A 12,054-nucleotide genomic window follows, 5' to 3' on the forward strand; every position below is an offset into this window, starting at 1 on the left:
TTCAAATCATGCCACACCCTTACTGTACCCACGTGACGTGTCACTATAAAAAGGTGGTGTGTTGTGACAATATCTATTACTTCACTTGAACCCAACAGAGGGGATGGAATGACATGAACGCTTGGCGACCCGTTACTCTACTCAGAGGACCAAAGTTACATCCGTAACCCAACGTTCTCTTTCTTTTTAGTAACGGGTGGGAAAGTATGTACCAAAGATGTTGTTCGGACAACAAAGTGGGATAACTCACCATTTAACTTAGTCCAGATCAGTCCCTGAGACGTCCTTGTATCCATCACAGGATGCAACAGAATATAATTACCCAACATGGTAACACAGATTTTCAACTGTGGTATACAACCGTATACACAAGCAAGCTGAAAGCTAGAACATACAACATGAAGCTTCAATTGGGTTCAACAGCACCAAGAGTGGAAGGCCGCTGTATAGAACATCCATCTCACTGATGGTTGATAAGTAAGTATGTACAAGGTTCACAGTATGCTCACTTATCTGGGTTGAGAGAGCATGCCATGGACAGAACCACAGACCCCACCGATGGAGTGGACATAACATTGAGTCTGTAGTACCTCATGAAAGTTATGGGTGTTGCCCAACTTGCAGCAACACAGAGAGTCCATGGAGGCCCCTCTGAACAGGGGCCATGAAGTGGCCATACACCTGGTGGAGTGTGCTACCACGTGGTCTGGAGACCTTTAATGTTTACACTCTGTTCTCCTCATAACACACAAAATGCTGTTCTGACAAACAGTTCTTGTTGCAGGAAGATAGGCACTCAATGCCCTAACTGGGCAAAGTGTATGCAACTCACGACTCTCCTGTGAGGAGTGGGGAGGCGGGTGAAATGAAATATTAAGGGCTGGTTAGCATGTGATGATGAAAGCACCTTAGGTAAGAATGCTGGATTGGCCGAAGCACTGCCTTAGATCCATTTTCTGCTAGAAGCATGAAGGATGGGTAGAAAGCGCATGTAATTCTTCAACACACTTGGCTTAAACAGTAGCCAATAGAAAGTCAGTATTGACTGAGAGCTCACATACTGTAGCTCAAGTGAAGACAGTAGGACTCCAGCGTTCGCATAGAGGATTCCCTGGCTGCCTGAATTGTATCAATTACCAAGGACGGCAACACTGAAGCTATAAGGTGGTCACGTTCAGGGGCCACACTCACAACTTCAGTATGCTGGGTTTTGGGTGCCAAAGCTTGCTGTTCGCTTCTGAGAGGAGGTCCGCTCGAATAGGGATTTCCTATGATTGAGAGGTTGTCAGCTGTACAAGGTCTGAAAACCAGTGATGCTGTGGTCAATGTGGAGCAACAAGTAGAACTGGCGCACTCTCAAGACTGATCTTCCTCAAGACCAGAGGGAGCAAGGGAATTGGTAGAAACACATATAGCATGGCGACAACCCCGATTGGGCCTGCTGGTGTCTTTATGGAGATACACATAGAAAATGCGTTGAGTCTTGCGATGCGAACAGATCAGCGTTCTGAATCGTGCCCAGATCCTCTCCACTACTGTGGAATGTATCCTCCAGTCTCAAGGAAGAGGGCCTCCTCTAGAGAGAAAGTCTGCCGCCTGATTCTACACCCCCTGCAGGTGTTTTGCTCTGAGGGATGAAAGGTGTCTCTTTGTCCAAAGGAGTATATCCCCTGCTACCTGGTGCAGTGTCATTGACTTCAGTCCGCACGGGCGGTTGATGTGTGCAACCACGGTTGTGTTGTCTCAGTATCAGTAGATGTTGTCCTCTCAGTACTGGGAGGAAGTGCCAGAGTGCAAGGTGAACTGCCTTGAGCTCCAGTACGTTGATGTGAGCTGTTGTCCATGCTGTTGACCATACACCATGAACCCCTGACTGGTTCAAGACTGCTCCCCATCTCTGTATGGAGGCGTCTGTGGTCAAAGTCACCAGTTGTGAACTATGCCTAGGAGAACTCATCTGGGAGTTTGAAGAGCAATACAATGGTTGTGCTTAGCACTTCAGCAACTCATTACCTTTTTGTGTTTGTCCCTTCTGGGACATAGATTGTGTCTGTTGTACCAGCACTGTATTGGCCGCATGTGGAGCAAGTCCAACGGTACAACATGGACTGCAGCAGCTAAGAGGCCTAGGAGCCTCTGACTCACTAGCACTGTCACCTGTTTTCTCAGTTTGAACGTTGAAAGACAATTTGTCAATGATTACCACTCTTTCTGGAGAGAGTGTAGCTGGCAGGGTAGCCTAGTGGTTAGAGCGTTGGACTAGTAACCAGAAGGTTGCAAGTTCAAACCCCCGAGCTGACAAGGTACAAATCTGTCGTTCTGCCCCTGAACAGGCAGTTAACCCACTGTTCCTAGGCCGTCATTGAAAATAAGAATTTGTTCTTAACTGACTTGCCTAGTTAAATAAAGGTAAAATAAAATAAAAAAAATAGTGGGAAACCCCTGCTTCCACACACTCCTTGGGCATCCACATCCTCTTCTTTCCAGTTCTGATGCTATCTTCAAAGGCATATTAGGAGAGTGAGATAAAGATTCCTATACTCCACATTTCCCTTGTAACATTGCCCTTCAGGGGGTGGAGGTAGGATGCACACCCCCATGAGGAGCAGGTTCCTCTGCGAAGTCATCCAAATCACTCACATCATCCTTGCCTTGTTTGCAATGCTTTTGAGTGGGTGAGTGGGCGCTGGGCTCACCCAGCTGCAGGCACCCGCTCTTGAGAGGCGACGTATTCCTGTTGGGATCCATAGCTAGCCTGGCCACTGTGCACCACCTGCCCCTCCTCTGTGGGGCTGCCTCTGGATAGAGGACAATGTCTATCCCTCAGGCCACATCTGCTGGGGAGGCTTCCATTGGTCTGCTGCCTGAAAAGTGCAGGTGGGATCTCTGAATCCGCAACTTCTACATTCTCTTGCACTTCTCTCGCCACCTCCTCCTCTAACAGGCAAAGGTAATCTGCTGGTCAATCTGACCAGTGTGCATGGCAATCAGCTGGGTGAGTTTAAATTGAACATCAGGGGGGTCACTGGCAGAAAGAAGGAGCACAGCAGATTACACTTGGTCTACATGCATGCACAAAGTAGTGTAGCACAATGACCTGTCAAGAAGGATATGAGTGTCTACCTGGGCCTGGGTGTGGAGGCTTTCTGCTATGGAACAAGGCGCATTGCTGGCACAATGAGCTCCTTTGATTGAGGTTGTGAGGGGGAATCTTGTTGTGGTGGAAGCTGCAGAGTATTTGGGTATACGCATAGCCGCGCGAAGTAGGGGTGCTAAGGGTTCTGCAGCATCCCATGAAAAATCAGAATTTAAAAAATATATATATTTATATGTATATATATTTGGATTGTTTTTTTCTCTTCACAAAAGTAGTGCACTGGGCCTTTACTATAATTAGTGGCCCTATATAGACATATGTAGCTTAGGTAAACACATATTTTCAGCATCTCTGCTTTGGCAAAAAAAGGTAGTTGCCCATAACGTTGCACCTTATGAAGTAAATGTTTGTGGACAGGGTTTGATTCTTTCTGGATTCCAGAATGACAATCACAGAGAAAGGGACAAGGCAACAACTCTTACAATTCCAACCATTGAATCCTGTAAGATGAATTCTTGATCAAATAACCTGGGGGAAAAAACACTTTTGTGCAAGTATTAATTTACAAACCACTTTATGTAAACGTGCACTACCGTTCAAAAGTTTGGGGTCACTTTGAAATGTCCTCTTCGCTGTTGACGTTGAGACTGGTGTTTTGCGGGTACTATTTAATGAAGCTGCCAGTTGAGGACTTGTGAGGCGTCTGTTTCTCAAACTAGACACTTTCATTTACTTGTAGAAGAGGCGACTCTGGGAGTAGCCATGGTATAGCTCCCTTGGGACTAAACTCCCTTCCATACAGTCCCATCTCCTTCGCCTGGATATTACCCACCCAACCCAAAGCTTGTGTTCTGTCTTCGCTCATGTTCCCAGTATGCTTGTAAAATCCCTTTTGCAGGATGAGACACCCCATGTCCCCTGTAATAATTCATTCCCAGCTGCTGTCTCATAATCTGCAATGGCATATCCCCCATCTCCACCTGTAGTCCAATGAGGTCCGGGCTGCCGAACCATACGATATACTGTCATAGTCTATTACAGATCAGATCAATGCAACATACGTGGTCCTCAATGAGGAACGCCCCCCCCACTCCTTCCCCGTCAGATAGCGCATCACCTTTAGCACCTTCTTACACTTTCTCACCACTCTCTCAATGTGTTCCGCACAGGTCAGTCTGGTGTCAAAGTTTACCCCAAGGAACCTGAAGGCCCCCACCCTTTCCAAGTTTCTCCCATATAACCTCAAGCATACCTCATCTCCCACCTTTCTCCTGGTAAAGAACACTGTTATGAGTTCTCTACAGAGAACCTGAATCCCCACATGAATGCCCACCGCTCCACCTCCTCACTTGCTTCCTGTAGCTTCCTGACTACGTATGGCACATTTCTTCCCCTCTTCCATAAGGCCCCATCATCTGCAAATAACGACCTCCCAATATCCGTCTGTACCTGAGAGTAAACATCATTGAGAACAACTAATCACGCTCCCCCGTGGTGTACCGTTATCTACCAGGTAGCTGCCCGATAGTGACTTTCCCACCATCACCTGGATCGACCTTCCAAACAGGAAATCCTTTATCCAGTTGTTTGTTCTTCCTCCTACCCCCATAATATCAGACTTCATTAACAAACTTCATTAACATATCCACATCATATCATACGCCTTCGCCACATCAAAAAAGACAGCTACAACAGTCTCCTTGTTTACCTGAGCTTTCCTTGCTTCTAAGCAGAGCGCTGGGTCCATAGTTCCTCTTGCCTTCCTGAACCCACTCTGATGTGGTGATACTATACCTGTGCTCTCCAGTAGGTACGTTAGCCTCTCCTTATTCATATGTTCCATAATCTTACACACATGTGGTGTTAAAGCTATTGGCCGATTGCTTGTTGGCCTCGTTGGGTACTTCCCTGGTTTCCGGATTGGTCCCACTACTGCCTCCTTCTAATTGCCTGGTAGTTAATGGTACATTCAACACAGTCAAAGTCGGAAATTTACATACAACACCTTAGCAAAATACATTTAAACTCAGGTTTTCACAATTCCTTACATTTAATCCTAGTAAAAAGTCCCTGTCTTAGGTCAGTTAGGATCACCACTTTATTTTAAGAATGTGAAATGTCAGAATAATACTAGAGAGAATGATTTATTTCAGCTTTCATCACATTCCCAGTGGGTCAGAAGTTTACATACACTCAATTAGTATTTGGTAACATTGCCTTTAAATTGTTTAACTTGGGTCAAACATTTCAGGTAGCCTTCCACAAGCTTCCCACATTAAGTTGGGTGAATTTTGGCCCATTCCTCCTGACAGAGCTGGTGTAACTGAGTAAGGTTTGTAGGCCTCCTTGCTTGCACACGCTTTTTCAGTTCTGCCAACACATTTTCTATAGGATTGAGGTCAGGGCTTTGTGATGGCCACTCCAATACCTTGACTTTGTTGTCCTTAAGCCATTTTTCATTTTTCCACAACTTTGGAAGTATGCTTGGGGTCATTGTCCATTTGGAAGAGCCATTTGCGACCAAGCTTTAACTTCCTGACTGATGTCTTGAGATGTTGCTTCAATATATCCACATACTTTTCCTCCCTCACGATGCCATCTATTTTGTGAAGTGCACCAGTCCCTCCTGCAGCAAAGCACCACCACAACATGATTCTGCCACCCCTGTGCTTCACTGTTGGGATGGAATTCTTCGGCTTGCAAGCCTCCCCCATTTTCCTCCAAACATAATGATGATCATTATGGCCAAACAGTTACGTTTTTGTTTCATCAGACCAGAGGACATGTCTCCAAAAAGTATGATCTTTGTCCCCATGTGCAGTTGCAAACTGTAGTCTGGCTTTTTTATGGCGGTTTTGGAGCAGTGGCTTCTTCCTTGCCGAGCGACCTTTAAGATTATGTCGATATAGGACTCGTTTTACTGTGGATATAGATACTTTTGTACCTGTTTCCTCCAGCATCTTCACAAGGTATTTTGCTGTTGTTCTGGGATTGATTTGCACTTTTCACACCAAAGTACATTCATCTCTAGGAGACAGGACACGTTTCCTTCCTGAGCAGTATGACGGGTGCGTGGTCCCATGGTGTTTATACTTGCGTACTATTGTTTGTACAGATGAACGTGGTAACTTCAGGCATTTGGACATTTCTCCCAAGGATGAACCAGACTTGTGGAGGTCTACAATTTTTTTTCTGAGGTCTTGGCTGATTTCTTTTGATTTTCCCATGATGTCAAGCAAAGAGGTACTGAGTTTGACGGTAGGCCTTGAAATACATCCACAGGTACACCTCCAATTGACTCAAATAGTGTCAATTAGCATATCAGAAGCTTCTGCTTAAAGGCACAGTCAACTTAGTGTATGTAAACGTCTGACCCACTGGAGTTGTGAAACAGTGAATTATAAGTGAAATAATCTGTCTGTAAACAATTGTTGGAAAAAAGGACTTGTGTCATGCACAAAGTAGATGTCCTAACCGACTTGCCAAAACTATAGTTTACTAACAAGAAATGTGTGGAGTGGTTGAAAAACGAGTTTTTCCAACCTAAATCTATGTAAATTTCCGACTTCAACTGAACATCCTCCCTCCTATCCAGCACTCCAAGATGCTCCTCTCTGGTTCTCTCTCTGCCCCTCCTCTGACAAATTTGCCGAGCTACGCACTTGGACAAACGCTTTGGCCATCATCTCTGCCTCCTCATCTGTTACTGCCACATCCTTCCCACTCGTCAACACTGGATAATCCCACTCCCTTCGGACCCTACTTATCCTCTTAATCATCCCCAATACTTCTCCTACAGGTGTCGCCCTTCCAATGGTGTCCCAGAACCGACGCCAACATGACCTCTTTGTCTGACGGATAGTTCTCCTCATCAGGGTCTGGGCCTGCTTATACTGAATCAGATGTTGGAAGGTGTGAGTCCTTTTCAGTACTCTAAATGTTCTGTTCCTACTCCTCCGTCCACCATGGGACTGCTTTCCTCCTCCTCCCTGAACTCTTAGGTATAGCCACGGTAGCTGCCCCCACTAACGCTGTTCTCACCCAGTTATTCATATTATCCACATCCCCTCCCATACCCACCCGAGCCATCACCTGCTCACTCAGCTCCTGAAACTGATCCCACTTTGCCCTTCCAAACACCCACCTGCCTACTCCGTCCACTGACAACACATCCTCCATCCGGCCTACTGTGCATACCATGGGGTAAAGACCACTCCCTACTGTCAACTCCTCCCATACCTCTCACTCACAGTTTCCTGCCATTGCACTAGATACCAGCGTGAGGTCCAAGGCAGACTCTTTCCCTATGGCTACATCAATCCAGGTCCCTCCGCCATCATTCAGGCACACCAGATCTTTCATTTCTAGCATATTTTCCATCACTTGGCCATTTCCATCCATCCATCCCCCCAGAGCGTGTTGTGGGAATTAAAATCCCCAGACCCCATTACCTTACTTCTATCCTAGCCTTGCACCCTCTTCACCACTTCCAGGTCCAATATCTGACACGGTTTACAGTAGTTCACTACCACTATCACCCCTCCTCTCAACCACACCTCCAATACCTCTGCCTAGCATCCTGTAGGAAAGTCCTTGCCTTATGAAGGTGGCACATCCCCCTCCCCCTACATCTCTGTCCCTACGAACCACAACATATCCCTGTATGATAAACTCCACATTCTGTTTGAGCCATGTTTCCTGCACACAAATCACATCAGGCTTGGCTGGCATATCTACGATGAACTGCTTGAACTCCTGCCCATTAGCTAACAGCCTTCCATTGTAGTACTACCACCATAACTAAGATCCAGTAATACATGACTCCACCCTCAGCTGATTGAGGTCATCTCGAACTTCTTCCAATGTCAACCCTGTCATACTCAGATGTCTCCCAGCAGCTTTCACTGTTAGCTGAATCCTTACTGTTGTAGACTCTACTTTAGCAGTGCTATTGACAGCTCTTGCTATGAACATCACCAGCTTTCTCTTATCTATGTACAGTATACCATATCGTCTCCCACCTGCCCAGTAATCCCCAGTTTCGATGCTCCTACCCATCTCTCCTTTAAACCTATATCTCCCTGGACCACCATCAGTGCCTCATATGACACCCCTCCCTCCACTCTCACTTGTTGCACCTCCACTGCCTGCTTCATAGTCTCACACCCACTATATGCCACACTATGAGTACCCCGACAGCTGCAGCACTTTGGTTGTACACCATACTCAAGCTCCCCTCCACACCTGGCACACCTCTTTTTCTTTTTACAGGCTGTTGCCACATGCCCAAACCTCTGGCAGTTATAACCTCTTAAAAGGCTTCGGCACATACGCCCTCACATAATAACGTATATATTCTATCTACCCTAACTCCACCCCTTCCTGTTTACAACCTCTGAACATCCACTAGAACGCCTCCTCTCAAATGGTCCCTTACCTCTTTAGTGCTAAACACTCACAGGAACCCCTGTTATCACCCCTTTAATCCACTGCTTCCCTGCTTGATCAGTTCAGCCGCTTGACACCACCTTCACTCGGAGAGCTTTTTCCCTCTGTGCCATGTCCTTACAGAACACCAACAAGTTCCCATCTCTTAACAATTTAGCATTGACAACTTCCCCCAATCAACTATGTTGTAACAGCCGTCAACCTTATCGGACTCATCGCCCCAACTTCCCTTTCCTCCCTAAACTTCAGAATCACTTTATGCTCCCAGCGCGTCTTGCACTTTATCGGCACTTTCTACCTCCGAACTGCCTCTATTTAAAAAATGTTTTTAACTAGGCAAGTCAGTTAAGTACAAATTCTTATTTACAACGACGGACTTCCCCGGCCAAACCTGGACGACGCTGGGCCAATTGTGCGCCGCCCTATGGGACTCCCAATCACTTCTGGATGTGATACAGCCTGGAGAGCGCTAGGAGCTATGTTGCTCTCCTCAGATTTCCTTTTCTGTCTCCATAGACCTCTCGCTCCCGTTCAAACCCCTACTCCCTCCTTTATTTGTACCACTATGCTCCATACTTGTTTCTCCATCACTATCTCCTACCCTCTCTGACCCAGTCACAGCACAGCCGAGCTGAAACACTGAGTAGTTTGTTTATGAACGATTGATCACGAGCCACAGCTTTCCAAACATTCAACCAGCTCGACCGGCGTTCGTGCCAAAGTTCAAGACACAAGAAAGACATGAACCCCGGGTTCATTGAACTGCTGGTAATTCTACCTGCATAACAGAATGCTCACTGCTCTCCAGATCCATGAAATCGTGTTTATATAGGACACACTTGTATCAATCAATCAATCACTTCATAAATAATTTAATTCCATTTGCTACATTGATAATGTCATGAGGGGAAAAGGAATGGCGTGATTAGGGCTAATAACCAGATGCTTTCTGGGGGCATGGAGTTTTTCCCGACACGAGCTGATCGCCTTGTGTTGAAATGTACATTTAATGCACTCGCACAACTTAATTATTCTCCTAAACGCAAACTTCCATGTTCCATCTAATGTCCAGGTAATCTCTCGTAAACGCAAGACTTTAGTTGGGTTAACCGAAATAAATATCCAGCTGACAAAAGCTAGTCATGATAATTGTCAGATTTGTAGAGGAACATCAATGTTTGAAGAAGGCAGATGAAGAGGTATCACACGCGGCAACCAACATTCTTGCTATAACGTTAGCAAGCTGTTTAAGCCTGTAAATACAGTATGTTGTGGGAAGTGTTGCAAGGAACAGAATCTGGAGGATTAATTGTAATACAAGGTCAAATATACTTGTCTGTGGTCACCATATTGTACAGTTGGCTAACTAAAAGCAATATTTTCAGAACCACTGTCAGTTAGTTAACTAGCGAACATTTGCTTTTGACCGATTATGTGAATTACTCTGGTCGACACCTGAAAAACTACATAAATACAGCACTTAAACGGTACATCACTTTTCCATGGCACAAATATTTTCATTGTGTTATCTTGTAACGTTATTCATATAGTTCGTGTTGTGCATTAATATCATTCCAAAATATTGTGTTTCAGGAAGGAGCTACAGTAGTCCATGTATTGGGGTTCGAGGCCAGTGAAGATGAACTCAAAGAAGGATTGGACAGAACATCTGCACAGAGGTGACTAGAAAAAATCAGAAACTCCTTAAATTAGTCAACTGTACTAGCCCACTTCTGCATGTTTTTCCACTTTGAAAATAGGCTGCACTTTCACAATGCCGACTCAGATCCTCTTAGCTGGACTGGAAACTCACAATTTACTGTCCATCAGTTCACCCTAGAGGACATAGGCACTCTTCTCAAACAAACACCTCAGGCCAAAGTAGTGACACTCATCATTGTCTCTCTCTCATGGATTTTGAGGCATCCTGACCCTGCTGTCATATGCCAGAGACTTTAGGCTCTCAAGAAAGGTTTGTCATGGTATATTTATAATCAGTGTCATCACCGGGGCTCCAGGGACCAGAGGACTGGGAGCTAAACTGTCTTAGCCATTTTATGCCGATAGTGTTGTGTGTCTGTTACCAGGAAGAGATATTCAGCATCAATGAGGACCTGCCAGTTACAATACAGAGCAAACTCAGTCATCCTGGATACACAGGGATGAATGCAGACAAATCTGAGCTAGCACACCTGTATTATTTCTGACATGTACTATATGAGAATGAGAAGGAATAAGCCAATTGTGTTGTATGATTCTCTCGTCTTTCCCCAGGTATATCCAACAGCCAACCTGACCTTTAACCTCCACCTGTCCGATACAGAGAGAGAGGCCAAAGAAAAACTGCCGCTTCCATTCGACTTCAGGGAAGAGAAGTGAGACTTATTTCCACTGTGATTCCACAATCCATGCCTTTTCTCCCCAAACTGTCTAGCTACTGTCCTTGCTTGCTGCTGTCTGAATAAGTTGCCTCAAGTGTTTATTGAACTCCGCATTTGTCTTCTTCCAGGAAGTCAGCACTTCTGCACCTGGGCCTCAGTTCAGGACGGATCCTGTATGAGCCTGATGCCAATGATGATTATGACCCAGAGGACCCTGATGATGATCTTGATTTCTAGAGGACAGGCTACTATCCATGAAAAGCAGTGTCCTAAGCCCTTACAGTTAATGCCACATCGGACTTTTACATGCTGGAAACCAAAATAATAGCCTGGGTCCCTGCCTGGTATTTATTTTACTTTCTCAGAGGAGATTTAAATTCAAGTCTAACAGAATACCAGGTTTACCGAATGCCAGTTTTTGCAGTGGAGGAATGTGGTTAAGGTGGAGTCCGTGTAAGTAGACAAGAGAGATACTGCTTGTTACAGCAATCAATTCAGGAATATTTCAGCAGAAGACTGAATGATGCAGAGAACAGATGCCTACAGTACATCTATGACAGGTATCTGTTTAAATCTAGCTTCAAATAAAGGGTACTGTTTTCAGGTTGTCTGTTATGTATTTTTTTTATACTAGCACATTTGTAATACCTCAAACTGACACCTTTTTGTACAGTATGCTTGCACTTCTGTAGTTTCTACCGCTAACCACTGGAGTGTGAGCTTGAGTCTAGTGACCACTAGTGTTTAGAGCCAGACCCAACTCACCGTAATAGAAGCCACATGAAATCACAGACTTGTAAATAAACCTACAATTGTTTCTTGTAGAGTCTTGCCAATTTTATGCCAGAAAGGAGCAACTGAATTCCCTAAACAGGGAAACACTTACTGCACCTGTACATAGCCCACCTATAATTTAGCCACAAACAACTACTTCTTTCCCTACTGTTATTTATTTATTTTGCTCCTTTACACCCCATTATTTTTATTTCTACTTTGCACATTCTTCCACTGCAAATCTACCATTCCAGTGTTTTACTTGCTATATTGTATTTACTTTGCCACCATGGCCTTTTTTTTTGCCTTCACCTCTCTTATCTCACCTCATTTGCTCACATCATATATATACTT

The 12,054-nt window shown here is 45.0% G+C and overlaps 1 protein-coding gene across 1 annotated transcript; it reads left to right on the top strand.

The window, feature by feature from the left end:
- The first annotated feature begins 1,756 nt into the window (after positions 1–1,756).
- LOC115138908 (elongator complex protein 5-like) lies at positions 1,757–11,919 on the top strand. Its single transcript, XM_065024995.1, has 5 exons — positions 1,757–1,828; positions 4,267–4,371; positions 10,633–10,731; positions 10,820–10,920; positions 11,055–11,919. Exons 1-5 carry the CDS (start codon positions 1,757–1,759, stop codon positions 11,161–11,163), a joined length of 486 nt encoding a protein of 161 aa, XP_064881067.1. The 3' UTR covers positions 11,164–11,919.
- The last annotated feature ends 135 nt before the right edge of the window (positions 11,920–12,054 follow it).

This window comes from Oncorhynchus nerka, linkage group LG12 (genome assembly GCF_034236695.1).
Source record: "Oncorhynchus nerka isolate Pitt River linkage group LG12, Oner_Uvic_2.0, whole genome shotgun sequence".
Classification (NCBI taxonomy): Eukaryota; Metazoa; Chordata; class Actinopteri; order Salmoniformes; family Salmonidae; genus Oncorhynchus; species Oncorhynchus nerka.